The following is a 17,981-nucleotide window of genomic DNA, read 5'->3' on the forward strand; positions in this document are numbered from 1 at the left end:
ACATATATATGGCAATCTGTTGAGTCTTTGATGCACGCCATACACCTAAGACCATTGTCTTCCCAACACACGTTCAGCCGGCATTTACCTGTCCTGACTCCACCACTCATGTGCATGTGACCATTTGGGAAAGCCACTACCAGACACCTCTGTCCATGGCTTATCTCCCGGTGAGCTGAAAATCTGTCAGGAGGCCTTCCATGTACATTAGATGGTGATCTCTACGATGGTTGGATGGGTAAGATGTTACGATGGACATGTTCACTCGTCACCGCAATAGTTCTTGGGGGAAAATATACAGTATACTATGGCATTTCAGGACCATACCACTGAATTTATTTTTTAATTATCTTGCATGATTTAGATAGCAAAAATTGTGGAGGGGTAGGGGGACGAAATTTCCACTGCCCCTCCACTTATCTAAATTACCTTAATTTCACTAAGGATTGCTTTGACATTCACCCCTAATTAGGGTATTTCCATTATCTCTTCCTCATTGGGATTTATCTGAGCTGATAAGCTGAGTCACAAAATATTGTTTTAGCAGCATTCACCTGTCAGCACTTCTGTAGTTCCACTGGTACAGGGTAAAAGGAAAATCAATGTGGTAAAGTTTAAGTGTTATTTAGCCAGCCCGAGCTATATAACTCTGCTGGCTCCCCATACCGCAGCTTGAGAGATCTCCAAAAAGCTGTTCTCATTACGTGTGGGTTTTTTTTTTACCTTATTGTATTTGGCCTAGAAGAGGTAACATTGTGTAATGTTTCCAGCTAAATAATGCATTAGGTTTCCTACCAGTGCTGGGCTCCTGTACTCCACTTTAGCGGGTGTGTCTGTGTCAGATGAGCTCTGCTGATAGCGGAGGAATTTCGCCTCTGTAAGCTGTTATTGAGCATGGTGTCATCACTCGCTGGAGGAAAAGCTGGCTTTTCACTTTGCTATATTTACTGATCGGCACTCGGGATTGTGCACTTATTAATGGTCCAGTTTGTTCCTATTTCTATAGTGTTGTTGTTGCGTAGTGTGTAGGGTTTTTTTATTTTATTTTTTTGTGTCCAATAATCTTTCACAAGGACTGAAAGAAAAAAATTTCTCTGGCCATAAGTTTTGAGACGTGCAACTTTTTTGTTCTATGGCGCTATGTAAGGATTTGTGTCCTGCAGGCGACTTGTACGTACAAGTTTTGGATCACTTTTCATCTTCTGTACTTTTTGGATGCCAGATGACCGAAAAACGCCAATTCACTTGTTTTCATTTTTTTTCTAATTTACACTATTACTGTTGAGGTTAATGTAATATTTTCAAAGATTAGATGTTTACGGATGTGGTAATGACAAACGTTTATAGCTTTTAATAATTTATGTTTTGTTACCACTGTTATAATTGTGTTAAATATACGGTGTAATTTATAATTTTGAGTCCCTGAGGACCTTGAGACTTAGATGACTTTGTTTGTGCCATGTACTGCAATACTTCGGTATGTGAGGGTCAGTCGGAGGCTTGGCTTATTGGCGTACAAAGGTGACAGAGGGCCGTCAGTAGTCTTCCCCCCCCCCCCCCCCCCCCCCCCCCGGCTACCTATGGAACACAATACTTAACAAACATTTAGCTGCTGCTGTCAGATTGAAAACGGCATCTAAACAGCAGAGATTGGAGGTGGCTCCTGTTACTGCTGACGGCAGGTGCTGCATACTATGTACCAATTGAGAAGGAGGTAAATTATACTTGTATTCACAGAAAAGAAAAACAATTCTAAGACATATTTTCCTAGAATGTATTCTCTGTTGTCCCTACTGAAAATGTCTAATAATAAATTGGCAAATGGGTGTTGTCAGCTTCCTACCAATTCCCACGTCCAGTTGCGGTTGAGGGTGTATGGACATAAAACATTGTCAAGGAAATGGCTTTTAACCCTTCTAATTACACTCCTTAATTGCACTCCTTGGACACTTTTTGGTTGTCTAATAGGTGCAGGGGTTTCATTTGCACTGGAACTTGAACGGCCATAAAAAGGTATTGTACCTGATACGGTAATTAGGTAGGCTCTGCAAAGCCACTGCTAGTACCTGGTCACTGCCATTTCCTAGAGCCGTTCTCTTCGGTTGCTGTATAGAGCTGTACGCGCGTCATCAACATTTTGTTAAGCTAAATATTATTCTTGATTTTGGCTGAGTGCTTTACAGGACTCCATTGTCTTCAGGCTCGCAGAGCACAATGCTCGTATTAATATTATCTTATAACTGCTTCCAAGATGTCCCTCCCCGTGAGCACATTTCTCCTCTGGCAGAAATATTAATCATGTGCTGCTTCTTCTCCTCCATAATAAAGATTTTATTGCTTTTATTTGCTTTTCCTACGTTACTCCTGACTTCACATCAAGTGAATCCAGTAGGCACTGAAATTAAATTAACAGGTTAATGTGTTCTGGTTTGTGCACTGTAATAATTCGGGATTTATTTATCACCTTTGGGAGGGCGGAACAGAAAGAAAACCTACAAAACCCTGCAGTACAGTGCTGGTGATGTGCCAACTATGAAATGTTCTGGCAAGTATTATAGGTGTGGGGACACACTATAAAAAGCTCTGGTCTTCGGGCCAAATGTTCAGATTTTACTTTTATTTTATTCCCGACGTTTTTTTGTTTGTTTGGAACCGTTAGGCTTTTATTTTTTTGAGATGTGGGCCTTTTTTGTTAGTGCTAATTTTCAAGGTCTGTACAAAATAGGTGTGGGTCGCAGGATTCCTTGTGGGCGAGTCTTCAGGCTATTGTGGGGTTGGGGCTGTTAGGGTTGGCGTTATTATTGGGGTTTTCCCACTGTTAAGGCACATCAGGGGCTCTGCAAACGTGACATGCTGCCCGCCTTCGATTCCAACCAATTTTCAGTTAGAAAAGTCAAACAGTGCTCCCTCCCTTCTGAGCCCTGCCATTCACCCAAACAGTGGCTTTCCCCCATGGGGTATCGGCGTACTCAGGAGAAATTGCATGACAAATTTTGTGGTCCGTTTTCTCCTGATACCCTTAAAACTTCCTAACAAAAAAAATTGTTTCCAAAATTGTGCTGATGTAAAGTTGACGTGTGGGAAATGTTATTTATGAACGATTGTGTGACACGACTCTCCGATTTAAGGGCACAAAAATTCAAACTTTGAAAATTGTAAAATTTTCGAAATTTTTTCAAAATTTGCTTTTTTCATAAACGCAAGTTGCGTCGAAGAAATTTTACCACTAACATAAAGTACAATATGTCACGAAAAAACAGTCTCCGAATCGATAGGATCCGATGACGCGTTCCAGAGCTATGACCTCAGTGACAGTGGTCAAAATTGTAAAAATTGGCTTGGTCACTAAAGGGTTAAAGAACACAAACTACAAGTGACTGTCTCTAAAAGGGTGGTCTTCTAATGGATCACTCCTTAACAACATCTGTGCCCCACATAATAGATTAAGTCATGTGACCCATCAGTCCAGTGATCAGCTGCTTAGGCCTGCTTCACACATCAGTTTTTTTGTCAGTTAAAATCCGCGGAAAGCAGATCCGTTAACTGATGTGAACAGATGCCAGCGGACCGTTTTTTTGACGGATCCGCCGAAGGAAGAATTTTAAAGGAACCGCTGCCGAGAGAGAGAAGGGGGAGAGAGAATCCTGCAGCAATAAAAACGATACATGGTCCGTCCAGGCATCTCGGCGGACGCAAAAAAATTGACGGATCCGCAAAAAAAACGGATCCAACGGATGGCCATCCGTCAAGATCCGCCGGTAATGCAAATCAATGGGGAAAAAACGGATGCGCCAAAAAAAATGGCGGATCCGTTTTTTTTGCAAAAACGGCGGATTTTGACTGATGATCAAAAACGGAAGTGTGAAACAGGCCTTAGCAGACATCATCGTCATTCACCTGACAGATATTGCAGGAGCTGCGCTGGTCAGGGAGGTAAGTATTTTGTGAGGGACACACTTGCTACTTAAAAAGGAATGGGCAACCCCTTTTACTTTACACAAGAAATGTAGGCACCCTCGTTTTTTTGTTAGTTGCCAGCATTTTCTGCATGATCCTGAAATGGAGCAAAATTGCCAATCTTCTAAATTCTGTCTTCTGTGCCTTTTATCCAAAGCTGAGGGGGGGCTTAGTGATCTTTTGTCCTACTCTAGACAGGTGGGAGGCTTCTGCTGCAGCCAGTTGTCTTACAGCCAGACATGGAACAGTGAGGAGGAGGATGGAATGGCTGCTATTACATACATATAGGGAGGACTTATTTCTCAATTTTAAATTGTAATGAGCCAAAATGGTTAGAAAGTAAAGGAGGAAAATAAGAGTCTCCGCAAAATAAATATCAGTGTCTATGGATACAATGCGGTGATTCCGCCTGTGTTCAATAAACACATCCGGAATCACCGCGAGTATAACAGGGCAGACATACCCTTAAAATAATGGGGGTAAATTCTGTCACCCGCATTAGCTCACGGCTGTCTGCCTCCACCCTGTAAACATGGGTTTTCCATTCTTAGTTATATTACTTCTGAGGTTCACTTTCTTGTTTTGCGCTCACTTGTCACTTCCTGATTTTTTTTTTTTTTTTTTATTTTTTTTTTTTTTTTAATTTTTGTGTGTATGACGAGTATAGGTCTGTTTTATAGAGGTTATTAAGTGTCAAGCCTTCTCGAACATGGGTTTATCACTCAGGTCAGTCCCCTCATATGAAACCTTTTTATTTGATTCATACTTACAGTAACTCCTAAATAAAATCCTTAATAGGCAAAGATAAAAGTACTGCAGGGATTGTTATAGAAGATCATCTTCCCGATTTGAGGCACAGGTAGCAAATTTGTAGGAACCTCGGTTATCTGTCTATTTTTCCTTTCTGTGGTATCAGCACTGCGATGAGCTTCTCGGAGGAGCGGCTGCACCACCGTTTTAGACCTGTTGGTCCTCTTAGGCTATGTGCCCACGTAGTTTTTAGGTGCTGCGGATTTCTCCCTGCGGATTTTGTAAAATCCGCAGGTCAAAAGTCCTGCGGTTTACCTGCAGATTAGCCTGCGGTTTTGCCCTGCGGTTTCTCACCTCACAATGGTGAAGGTAGGAAACCGCAGCGGAATCCGCACAAAGAATTGACATGCTGCGGATTGTAACCAGCAGCAAATCCGTGCGGAAAAATCTGCAGCATGTGCACTGCGTTTTTTCTTTTACATAGGAAATAAAGGTACTGTACAACGCAGCAGAACCCACAGCGCGTGCACATACCCTTATGGTGGTGGCTGAGTGCTGATAAGTATGTTATCCCGGCAGGTGTATGGTGAGTGCCAACTTTTTTGGCTCTTGTTTGGTTGAGCCCCCAGCATGTTGTTCCGATCCTTAGCTGTTGCCTGTCATTATTTTACATTCTGTTTATGTATAAAAGCATTTTCTTTCCTTCGACATTTGAATTTTGATGGAAGATTCTCTTTTGTACAGTGACTTGCTAGTCTGATTTGGGAACATGAATCTTGGGTTCATTCATAATTTACATATTTGAGCAGCCGGCTTTCTGTGCGGATTCCCTGGAAATATGACATTTAGTACGTCTTAAAGCTGCCCACATTACTGTGATACAGCGATTCCTATTAGCTCCAGAGCATTTTGTAGTTTGTTTTTTATCATGCTTGAGGCATATAGTCATGTGCATATTAACTACACTGGGCGTACAGAGACGAGAACTTTTTTAGATATGGTAATAGGATGAAAGAAGCACTGGAGCAAATAACTGACCCAGTTAATGATCACAAAGTGGAAAATGTACTGTGCACAAGGTTGTCGCGAGTGCTAGTTCTCGATCAATACAGATGCAAAGTGTTTGACATATTCTGACTTGACTGGTACAATTGTCTTTCATAAGGAAAACTTTTTGCAGCTGGACAAACTGTTAGACCTCATTCACACGTTAGGTTCTTCTCGTACAAGTTCTATCTGTGGTTTTCACACTTGCGTTGTTGAGTTTGATCCAAGACTCAAATCAAAATTGGACAAATCTCTGTGATATTGTGTGGACCAAGTGCAAAAATACATGGACATTTGAACACATTTACATATTTACCAACAGCCACCTGATGTAATCATTCTACACTACATCAGTGGGATGGTGCTGGCAAACAGGTGATTAGGATACAGTATATGAATGCTAAACCCCTGTTTGCCAGCACCATCCCACTGATGTAGAGTGGTTGGGCGGATGATAGTAAATGCCTTTCCTCATCCTAGTCTGGAATCGTGGTGCCAGTCCATCTCTGCCGCTAAATGGGCACCAACATTGGATGGTTATTTTATGAATCCCAGTAAGGACAGATGTCTGGGCCAAATATTGATGTTTGTCTTAAGACAGATGTTAATGGCTGTTTGCTAGGAAGTGCTCAAGTTCAATAACAGAGTCTAACCACTGTGACTGGGAGCAATTGCCAAGTACCAGTGGTTCTAAAAAAGCCTCGGACGGCTTCATACATATTTCAACCATAAGACCATAAAGTTGAACTTGACTACTAGACATGTACCATCTTGATGTTTAGACGCTCCCTCTAATCCTGGATAACGTACTTTGTATTTCATTGTCTCATTATTTTTGGTTCTGTTTAACCGGAGATCTAATGGAAAATTGACGCGCTTCATTCTACAATAACTATTAATGAATTACGCTTACACAAAACCAGAAAGCTACATTTTATAAGGGTTGGCCAGCGCTACTTGTAGCCGCCATGGTTAAGAACCATTCAAACACTGATTCGAAACGCGTACCCTTAGTCAGAGGTTTTTCTTTTTTAACCTGATTTGGAGGTTCTGTTCCAGACTACCTAACCTTGCTTTCTCGGAAACAAACGTTTTGCTAGTTAATTATGCAGCTGGCACTGAGAGGTGCTGCTGCACGCACCCACCCCTACCTGTCGGGTTATGTGACTCAGATTAAGACCTGGGCATGATATCGGCTTTGTCTTCTCCTCCATGGTACAGCGTACGTGGAGCAACATCTTTGATCTGTGAAAATTTGAGAGGCTATACAAATCTTTAGATCCTGCCCAGTAGGATTGTCTTTAAGATATGGGCGGCATGGTGGCTCAGTGGTTAGCACTTGTGATGGGGTGCTCAGGGACGCACTGAGTATCGCAGGTGCTTGATTGACCTGTTTAAGTCTCTGCGGCCTCATGTTTTGTTGCTAACTAATGGCTGCGAAACATGCGGCCGCTGGCATTCGAATGTCACTTCAGCATACGAGTGACAAGCACTTGCACTCATTACTCATTAGCACTGGGGTCCTCGGTTCAAAGTTAAGCAAAGACTATCTTTGGAAGGAGTCTGTATAATTTTCCAGTGTTTGTGTGGATTTCCTCCCACACAGAACATGCACTTTTTTTTAGCCAAGTAAAAAAGGACCATTCTGTAAGATCGGGGGTTGAAAAGCATGGCCGAATAGGAGCTGATCATCAGTATCTGGTAGTGACCCTTACACATTAAGGTGCAGCTCCTTTCAGTGTATACACCCGCTGCTGCCAGAACACCCAGCAGTCACATAGATGTGTTGCATATGTGACACTGCCGAGCACGATACCATTTCAAAATGTGGGCTGTAAATAAATCACATGAAGGATACTTCCAGATCATGAAGCATAGTTTGTTGTTTAGCTAAGTGTTGACTTGGCTGGCAGCCACGTGTGCTGTCCCATCAAATTCCTGCTAGCTTTTTGGTGTGGTATTAGCTGTTGGCTGACTTATGGCATCAGATGACTTTGCCTGTGCTTTTTCAAAATGTTCTCAATATACCCAGAACAGCATCAATTCCAAGATTGCCATAGCAGAAATCCAGCACCATTTAAGACCCGTGAAGGCAATCAGCTTTTTTTTTTTTCAGATTTACGCACTGATTACAGCTGAATGCCAGGTGTTTTTTTACTGCAGTGCCTCTACAGGAGAAATCAAGGATTGCACTGCAGTTAGTAAAATCATTTTGCTTATGTATTTGCACTGGGCTTACTTTTATTTGTAATCATAAATGTGGTGTTCTACAATGTGATTTTTGGGTTACACTTTGACCTCCTTTCAATCATTTTTTGATGGTCAAATAATTGTGCCCTTATTATAATCTGCATATATAACAGTTCACATTTTTTTATTTTTATAATTTTTTTCTGGTTGTGAAGGTCGAAAATGAACAAACTTCGTCAAAGTTTCCGGCGAAAGAAAGATGTGTATGTCCCGGAGGCTAGCCGACCCCACCAGTGGCAAACTGATGAAGAATCTGTGCGGACTGGGAAGTGTAGCTTTCAGGTTAAGGTAATTACCCCTCCTACCTTTTTACTATGGAAGTTTATTCTAAATACATAGATGTCTACATACCTCGAAAATTATTACGTAGAGTCTTGGTATAAAAGATGGTCAGGCTGTCCTGATGAAAAGATATGCATGCGCATGTATGGATGAGTCAAGAAGGATGGCAGTAAGCCAATATCTGTCTATGGTGTTTGGGCAGCTTATGTTTGTTCCTTTACCGTATATACTCGTATATAAGTCGACCCGTGTATAAGTCGACCCCCCCCTAATTTTACCTAAAAAAACCTGGGAAAAATGTATTGACTCGCGTATAAGTCGAGGGTGGGAAATGCAGCCTTAGTGGGAGACAGCGGGAGGCTGAGAGAGAGAGAGGCAACTTATGACAGGCTAACAAGCCTTTCACTTTATTGTTTTTTTAATACAGTATTTCATAACCTCATAGCAGGCTCCGTACGGGCCGTGCTAGAGGAAAACCCAGCCACCCACCTCACCTCCGCTCTTTTCAGCACGCAGCTGCGTATGAGAATCAGAGCAGGGTGGGGGTGGGAATGCAGGACAGAGGAATTGAAAGTTAGAGCTGCAGAGCCGGAGGGGGAGGCGGGCTAGAGCGGCCAATTGCATTTCTCCTAAGTTCTCTGACAGGTGATACACCAGTCAGAGAGAAAGCTTCAGCGCTGCAGAGCCGGAGGGGCAGGCGGCCCAGAGCGGCCAATTACATTCGTCGTACCTTCTCTGACTGGTGATTCACCAGTCAGAGAGAAAACTACAGCTCTGCAGAGCCGGCGGGGGAGGCGGGCCGAACCGCGGCTACTCATAAAGAAGACATGGCGCCGGAGCAACGCGGAGGACATCGCAGTGTGCTGGCCGGACTGCCGCGTCCCCGAAACACCTCCCGAAAAGTAAGTTTGACTTAAAAACTTGCTTGACTCGCGTATAAGTCGAGGGGGGTCTTTTTCAGCCCATTTTTTGGGCTGAAAAACTCGACTTATACGTGAGTATATACGGTACTCTTTCACTCTGAAAATGACCCTGTTCCAGCATGGCAGTTCTTGGGTAGAGGGTAACAGGTGATATGGCCTTTGGTACTTGCTGTCTTACAGAAATCCATTTTAATGATGCTGGGGGGGGGGGGGGGGGGGGGGCTGATTCTTTGTGCATTCTGGTATAAGATAGTCAGACTGAGCTCTGGAGTCTGCATGGTAACTGCAGTCATCCAGGCCGTTTAGATGTCTTATAGCCATTTCTTACCGTCGTCTGAAGCAGGGCTGTGGAGTCGGTAAGCCAAACCTGCGACTCCGACTCCTCAATTTCCCTTCCACCGACTCAGACTCCAACATATATAAAATTTATTGTAGTACAATGTGAACATCAGACATTTTAATCATTTTTATGATACAATAATCAAGACATTTAGATGGAACATAATATATATTTATTGGAATACAACTTTAGAACACAAAAAACTGTAATAAATTGTAAATATGTAATACACTATGTAATATCGTTTGTTTTTTTTTGTTTGTTTGGTTTTTTTTTTATATATTCACTATGTAATAAACTGTGAGTGGCAAAAAACAGTTTTCAACAAAAACATACTAAACATTTGTGCTGTCTATTTCTTAGAACAAATTCATAGGATTGCCTCCATCGGATCCTCCTTCATATATGACCTCACATCTGACCTAATAATTTTAAGGCTAGAGAACAGCCTCTCTACACTAACTTGGGTTGGAGGCAAAGCCGTAACCACATGGGCAACATCTCTAACAATTTCCAAGTATAAAGGAATTGCCTCATGCAGTGTCAGTTTTTATGAACGGTTGAATTTTTCTTTGAGAGCAAGTGAAACATTTTGCTGAAATATGATCAATCTGCTTGCTATAGGAGACGGAGTGAAATCTTTTTCCTTGCGGCAACTCTGTGCCTGCTCCATATCATCCAAATACTTGTCAAAGTCAAACTCCTCATCTGATGAGGATGAAGATATGGCAGCAGTAGCACTGTCAGGACCCAAGTCCTCTTGCGCCTGGCAGTCCTCCTGTAGGCCACTCATCCTAACTGCTACCTAAAGGGCATGTCACACTAAGAGATATCGCTAGCAATATCGCTATAACTAGTGACGTTATAGCGATATTGCTAGCGATATCTCTGTGTCTGATACTTACCTACGACCTGCTCCCCCGCTGGTTATCCCTGATCGTGCGAGAACGTTCAGGACTGTTTCTCGTCGTCTGCTTCCTGTGGCGCTTCCTGCTGTGAGGACGAGCGACGCGTGGAGCCGGGCGGGAGGACGCAGGATCGCCTGGTCTGACAGGTAAGTAGCGATCCCCGTCCCCAGCGATGTCGCTAGTGAGATCTGCCTATGTGGCAGCTCACTAGCGACCACTTAGCGATGTACCAACGATCCTGACCGCGTCATATCGCTGGTCGGGATCGCTGGTACATCGCTAAGTGTGACAGTACCTTAAGTCAGAGCTTCTTTTCCTTTAGTAAGCTGTTGATCATCGATGACTTGGGTCCACATAAACGGCTGCCAGAAAATTTTTATTTTCCAATAGCTGTGTCTCTCTCCGTTTCATTGAAGCAGAAATGCCATCTGCGATTAAATCTCCTCTTTGGGACAGGCAAAATAGCAAGTTCTTCCACTCCCTTATGAAAATGCCAGGAGTTAAATCCTCAGCTTGTAATTTTTTTAGTCATGGTAAATAGGTGATTAAGAAATTCCTTCAATTCAGCCACCTGTGTCCATTGACCTTCATTTAGGGTTACCTGAGGGTTCGTCATATCTATAAGAAACGGTTTTAACCAGGATCAAAACTAGGGGGGGCAGAACCTCATACTGTTCCGCAGAATCTCATACTGCACACTTCAGCTGCTGCAGAACCTTATACTGCACACCCCTACACTTGAAAATAAAGCCTGCACCTTAAGATGTGGTGAATGCAGTCTATTTATTGCAACTATCAATTGATGTTGATGTGTTACTGAAGACAAGCAATGCCTGTCCTGGGCGTCCTTTTGGGCAGCTATGAGGTGTACCTGACTGGTGTTAAAAAAAAAAAAAAAAAAAAAAAAAAAGTCTGTGTGCTACCCGGCTTTCATTCTTTTTGGTACAGATAAGATATGGATATATAGATAGAGCAGATTTATAATCTGCTTTTGCTATTGAAAACATTATCTATGAGCTCAAAAACCTTTCAGGTGATGCGGTTTTTTAAAAATCTGATCAGCTTTTGCAGCTGAAAAACGTATCCTCAAAAAGCGCAGCAAAAATGCTGTGTGAGAATGTTGCCTTAGATCAGGAATATAACAGCCATTTATAGGACATTTCATAACTTTCCCAAATTCCTATGAAAAAATATTCGGCACATTCTGCATTGAACTACTGTACCCAATTTATTATATATTTTAGGAGTCAGGCGGACCATTTTATACCGACTCCGACTCTACCAAAATGAGTTCCGACTCTACCAAAATGAGTTCCGACTCTACCAAAATGAGTTCCGACTCTACCAAAATGAGCTCCGACTCTACCAAAATGAGCTCCGACTCTACCAAAATGAGCTCCGACTCTACCAAAATGAGCTCCGACTCTACCAAAATGAGCTCCGACTCTACCAAAATGAGCTCCGACTCTACCAAAATGAGCTCCGACTCTACCAAAATGAGCTCCGACTCTACCAAAATGAGCTCCGACTCTACCAAAATGAGCTCCGACTCTACCAAAATGAGCTCCGACTCTACCAAAATGAGCTCCGACTCTACCAAAATGAGCTCCGACTCTACCAAAATGAGCTCCGACTCTACCAAAATGAGCTCCGACTCTACCAAAATGAGCTCCGACTCTACCAAAATGAGCTCCGACTCTACCAAAATGAGCTCCGACTCTACCAAAATGAGCTCCGACTCTACCAAAATGAGCTCCGACTCTACCAAAATGAGCTCCGACTCTACCAAAATGAGCTCCGACTCTACCAAAATGAGCTCCGACTCTACCAAAATGAGCTCCGACTCTACCAAAATGAGCTCCGACTCTACCAAAATGAGCTCCGACTCTACCAAAATGAGCTCCGACTCTACCAAAATGAGCTCCGACTCTACCAAAATGAGCTCCGACTCCACCTCCACAGCCCTGGTCTGAAGTCTCATGTTATTTACCATCTATTAATTCAGTCTGTATGCTCTTAATGTTTGGGAATGCAAAACTATTAATCCTTTTTCAGATATGAAATTCAATTTTTGTTTGGAACGTTTTACTGTAATATTTGCTTAAAATATCTGAGGTGTATAGTTTTATCCAAACTCTTTGGTTTGCATTTTAAAGGGAATCTGTCAGCATGCTTTTGCAACGTAATGAGAGCAGCATCATGTAGAGGCTGAGACACTGATTCCATTGATTTTTCACTTACTGAGCTGTGTTTTGCGGTTTCAATTAAATCAGTGTTTTATCAGCAGGAGATTATTGCTGCAAGACTAGGTGTCTTGTGCCTCCTAGTCACCAGCTCTGTATAACCCCACCCACACGACAAATTGGAAGCTTTCTGTGTACACTGACTCAAAGCTGCCAATTGGTAGTGTATTCGGGGTTATACACAGCTCAGCATACAGAGCTCTGCGATATATGCAGCTGTGATTGTATTAAAACGAGAGCAAGTGACACCGCTGGATTCGGGCTCTCGGCACCTACATAATGCTGCTGTCCAATTGCATATAAAAACCTGCTGACGGATTCCCTTTAATTTCATATGCACCATTAGTATTTGTTGCTCTGTAAGATTACCTCCAGCTAGACAATTAATTTTTCCAAATCTTATGCCTCATACCCTGCAGTACTTATCATCCAACTTCTTTTTCTTATATTTTGACCCCAACCACCCCAATGTCTGCATTGCCTGGGCACTCCCATGCTACTGCCTGTTTATGTAAAGGTTGTTGCTATCCTCTGAGCTCAGCAGAATGACTATTGGTGACCACCCGTATTGCATACACAGAAACATGCTATTCATCTATTTTTCCTCTTGATCTGCAGATTTGTGACTCAACTTTTATTTATTAATGAAACTTCATCTACATTATTCCAAATCATTTTTTTTCTTTCATGTCACATTTTATTATTCAATTTTGATTTTTTTTTTTCCCTCCTTATGAATAATAGAAACCGTTCTGAATTATATTAGTGCTTCAGTTTATTTCCAAAATCTGCTTGCTGCCTACCACTCTGGACCCAGGACTCCTTACGTAAAGTTGCAATCAAAAGCAACCCTCTTTGCAGAATCAACAAACTTTCAGCTCGAAAGAGGCAAGAACAATGTAAAGGGCTCAACTCCACTAATGCAACAAGTGGTTTCTCCAAATTCACTTCGTAATGACGAGGAGCAAGAATTCCAAAACTACATTACTGGTTTGGCTGGTAGACTTTTTAATGCTTCATGCATTCTTTCAAGGATGTCCCTCCTGACAGCACCCCCATTCCCTCAGTGTTTCTTCCTGTCCCTGCACGGAGGGATGCACAAGAGGAGTCAGCTTACCAGAGGGGTCCAGGGGGATCGGGCGGCCCTGTCAATCCTTCCTCCTATGAAGCGGCCCCGGCGCTGAAACCCTCCTGGGTGGGGGTCCCTCAGCCACAGAGACCAGGGGAGGGATGAGGCCCCTGGGTAGAGCTGCTTCCTCCCGCAGCGGAGGCTCTCTGCTCCGATGCCGGCAGCAGCGCGGGGATCGGAAGTCTCGTGCAGAGAGACCGCGACGCACTTCCGGTAACGGGAAATACAGGCCGCCGGCGGTCGCTCTGAAGGAGCAGAGCGCGGCATCAGCGAGACAGGCAGCACCCGCCTGTCCTCACTTCGCAGAGGCTCACAGCAAGGATGGAGAACCAGGGCAGAATCGACCCGGACGGGGAAAAGGCACAACCGACAGCTCCCACGACCAAGCAGGCGGCGAAAGACTCAGGGAAGCCCAATAAGTGTCCCGTATGCAGGGTTAAGCTCCCCAGCAAGCACAAGAAGTTGCTGTGTGACACCTGTACGGCCAAAGTAATGAAGGGGGAACAGCCGTACCTCCTATCGGAGACGAGATCGCTGATTTGAGAGGAGGTCCAGGCTTCTGTGGCCACCCTGTCCCAGCCACAGCCAGTCCAGGCCCCAGTGCTAAGCGAACCAGACAGGAGATGGAGCCTAGTTCAGAGGAAGGTTCCTACTCCTCGGAGTCGGATCAAGAAGAAGGCGAGCTGGGCACTAGCGAACCGGAGTATGGGAAAAGATACCTCTTTTCCTCCGATGATACAGACAATCTGGTACAGGCGGTCAGAGACACAATGCAGATTGAGGAGGTCCAGAAACCTCAGTCCAGACAGGACATGATGTTCAGGGGCCTTAGGATGCGGAGGAAAGTAGTATTCCCAGTGAACGACGATGTGCAAGCTATGGTCCTGGAGGAATGGGAGGAGGCGGAAAAGCGTCTCGTGATATCTCGGAACTTTAAGAGACGTCTCCCCTTCGACCCCGAGGACATTAAAGAATGGGAGGTAGTTCCCAATATTGATGTCCCTGTGGCAAAAGTGGCCAAGAAAACAACGATCCCCTTTGAGGACACGTCTAGTCTGAGGGACCCCATGGATAGGAAGGCGGATAACCTACTAAGGCGGGCCTGGGAAACATCAGCAGCCTTAATTAAAACAAACGTAGCAGCTACTTCGGTAGCAAGGTCTATGTTTTTATGGTTGGGGCAGTTAGAGGAACACTTAACTAATAAAACCCCAAGGGAGCAAATTTATAGATTCACTTCCGATCATGAAATCAGCCACAGCCTTCCCAGCCGATGCATCGGCAGAATCCGTTAGAATTTCTGCCCGGAATAGCTCTCTGTCAAATTCGGCACACACAGCCATCTGGTTAAAGACCTGGACGGGTGACGGAGCCGCTAAAAACAAGCTCTGTGCCCTTCCCTTCTCTGGGTTAAAAGTCTTTGGCCCAGCATTAGATGATATATTAGAAAAAGCATCTGATGTAAAGATAGGGTTCCCAGAGGAAAAGAAACCTAGGGACCAGCCCTTTCGTAGACCCGGGGGATATAGAAGACAGCAGTACTATAGATACTAGGGGAGCTCTCAGAGGGTTGCCTATGGTAGTACCCACTCTAGAGCTGGAAGATCTAGAGCCCACCCTTCTGGATCTCGTACTAGATCCAGAAGAACGTGACTATACCAACATAGGGGGTCGACTCAGGGAATTCAGTTCCCAGTGGTCTCAGATCACAAAAAATCAGTGGGTATTGAGAACAATAGCGGAGGGTTACCAAATAGAATTTTCATCCCCTCCCCCCGAAAGGTTCATTTCTCCTCGCAGAATAAAAGACGACTCCCAGATGTGGGTCGATGTGACAGAACTGGCAAACTCAGGTGTGGTGATTCCGGTTCTCTGGGCAGAAACTGGGGCGGGCCACTATTCGTCCCTATTTGTTATCGCGAAGCCATCCGGAGAATCCCGTACCATTATAAATCTGAAACCCTTAAGTGCCTGGGTCACGTACAAAAAATTCCGAATGGAGTCAATCAGATCCACAGTCCATCTGATAGACAAGAATGCCCTGATGTGTACCCTGGACTTGAAAAGGGCCTACTATCAGGTACCAATTCACCCAATGTCAGAGATTCCTGAGGTTGCAGTAAGACTTCAGAATCGGACCTGCCACTTTCAATTTCAGTGTCTTCCGTTTGGTCTGGCCTCGGCGCCTCGAGTCTTTACGAACCTAATCGCAGAAGTGGTGGCGTTCCTAAGAAATCGGGGGAATAATCATCATTCCATACCTAGATGACTTCCTCCTGGTGGCGAAATCAACAGAGGAACTGCAGCGACACAAGGAGAAAACAATAGAGGTTCTAGAGTTCCTGGGCTGGATCATAAAGAAAAATCGGACCTAGTACCAGAAAGAAGAAAACATTTTTTGGGAGTACTACTGGACTCCAGAAGCAGATCTTCCTTCTTACCACCAGAAGAACAGACAAAGATACGGGACAGCATGAAGGAACTTCAAAAAGGCAGCGTTTCCATCAGAGTAGCAATGCGCGCTCTGGGCCTCATGACATTCTGCATCCCTTGTGTCCGATGGTCACAGTTCCATGCGAGAACCCTTCAAAAAGAAGTACTTGCCGCCTGGGATCATCACCAGACCTCCCCAGACAAGAAAATGGCCTTGTCTCCAGCAGTAAAACGTTCCCTGGTGTGGTGGATGCAGCGACAAAACCTAAGGAAAGGTGTCCCCTGGATCACCTCCCCATGCGTCATAATCACCACTACAGACGCCAGCAAATGGGGCTGGGGGCTCATCTAGAAGGCAGAATTCTTCAGGGAGAATGGCCGGCAAACATGCGGTCCACTTCCTCCAAATACAAGGAACTTTACGCCACATGGGAGGCCCTAAGAAGAAATCAGGACTGACTAAAAACCAACACGTCAAAGATTCTATCGGAGAATGTGATGGCGGTATCCTTCCTCCGGCATCAAGGAGGAACAAGGCATTGGGCACTCCAGGACCGGGCAAAAAAGATTTTTTTTTTTTTTTCCTGGGCAGAAAATACGGTTCTGCCAGTAACAGCCGTCCATCTCGAAGGATCACAAAATACAGTGGCAGATTATTTAAGCAGGCAGAAGATCTGTCCCACGGAGTGGGAGCTGTGCACAGAGATCTTCCAGAACTTATGCCAGTGCTGGGGGAAGACTGCAGATAGACCTCTTCGCAACCAAAGAATACCAAGACGTACAGGTTTTTCTCTCTGAATCCGCTGGACAATCCAGAAGGGGTAGACGCCCTAAGCCAGAAGTGGGGGCAGACTCTCTCATACGCATTTCCCCTGATAGCTCTCATTCCAGCCATCCTCAGGAAGATTCAGGAGGATCAGGCAAGAATGCTACTGATAGCACCTTATTGGCCGAAAAGGAGCTGGTTTCCACTCCTGGGGATTATGGCAGAAGATCGATCACTTCTGCTTCCACAGAGGGAAGACATCATTCACTAGGGGCCGGTTCTTCACCAAGATCCAGGAAGACTTCACCGGTCAGCCTGGATCCTGAACGGCAGATGCTGAGGGCTCGAGGCCTGTCAGACCAGGTCATATCGACTATTCAGGCCAGCAGAAAACCCGTAACTTCTGCGATATACCACAAAATTTGGAAAAGATTGTCTAGATTGTGGCAGGCCCGACTCAGCGGGAGGAAAACCAGACATCCCAAAGATACTAGATTTCCTTCAGGCAGGCTTTAATAAAGGACTTAGGCCTAGCACGCTGAAGATCCAGATCTCGGCATTAAGCGCCTTTCTCGATTACCCCTGCTTTCGGGAGAATGGTTCTCCAGGCAGTCATCCCACCCTAAGGGAATACTTTGGTATTCTCTCTGGTGCTGTCAGTAGGGACGTCCTGGAAAATAGGCATTAGACCTACCGGTAATTATGTTTCCAGGAGTCCATCCTGACAGCACGGATAGTTCCCTTCCCGAAATAATTGTCATATGTCGTGATATGATTCAGTAAATAAAGGGTTCAGTTGCATCATCCACAGTGTGATACTTGGAAAAACACTGAGGGAATGGGGGTGGAGACTGTTTTTAACCTCTTGTGTGCTCTTCCTGTCCCTGCAAGGAGGCGAGGGACGTCCTCCCTGGTGCTGTCAGGATGGACTCCTGGAAACATAATTACCGGTA

The 17,981-nt window shown here is 44.4% G+C and overlaps 1 protein-coding gene across 6 annotated transcripts in view; it reads left to right on the plus strand.

Annotated features, from left to right (window-relative positions):
• The window catches only part of NUMB (NUMB endocytic adaptor protein), a 127,678-nt gene that overhangs the window by 64,415 nt on the left and 45,282 nt on the right, over positions 1-17,981 (plus strand). For all 6 annotated transcript variants that reach the window (XM_073552678.1, XM_073552676.1, XM_073552674.1 and 3 more), the window contains one exon: positions 8,160-8,292. In XM_073552678.1, the coding sequence (XP_073408779.1) occupies positions 8,167-8,292 (126 nt within the window). In that variant the 5' untranslated portion in view covers positions 8,160-8,166. The remainder of the gene's footprint in view (positions 1-8,159; positions 8,293-17,981) is intronic.

Source organism: Dendrobates tinctorius, unplaced genomic scaffold (assembly GCF_039654945.1).
Source record: "Dendrobates tinctorius isolate UK_male_01 unplaced genomic scaffold, ASM3965494v1 ptg000194l, whole genome shotgun sequence".
NCBI lineage: Eukaryota > Metazoa > Chordata > Amphibia > Anura > Dendrobatidae > Dendrobates > Dendrobates tinctorius.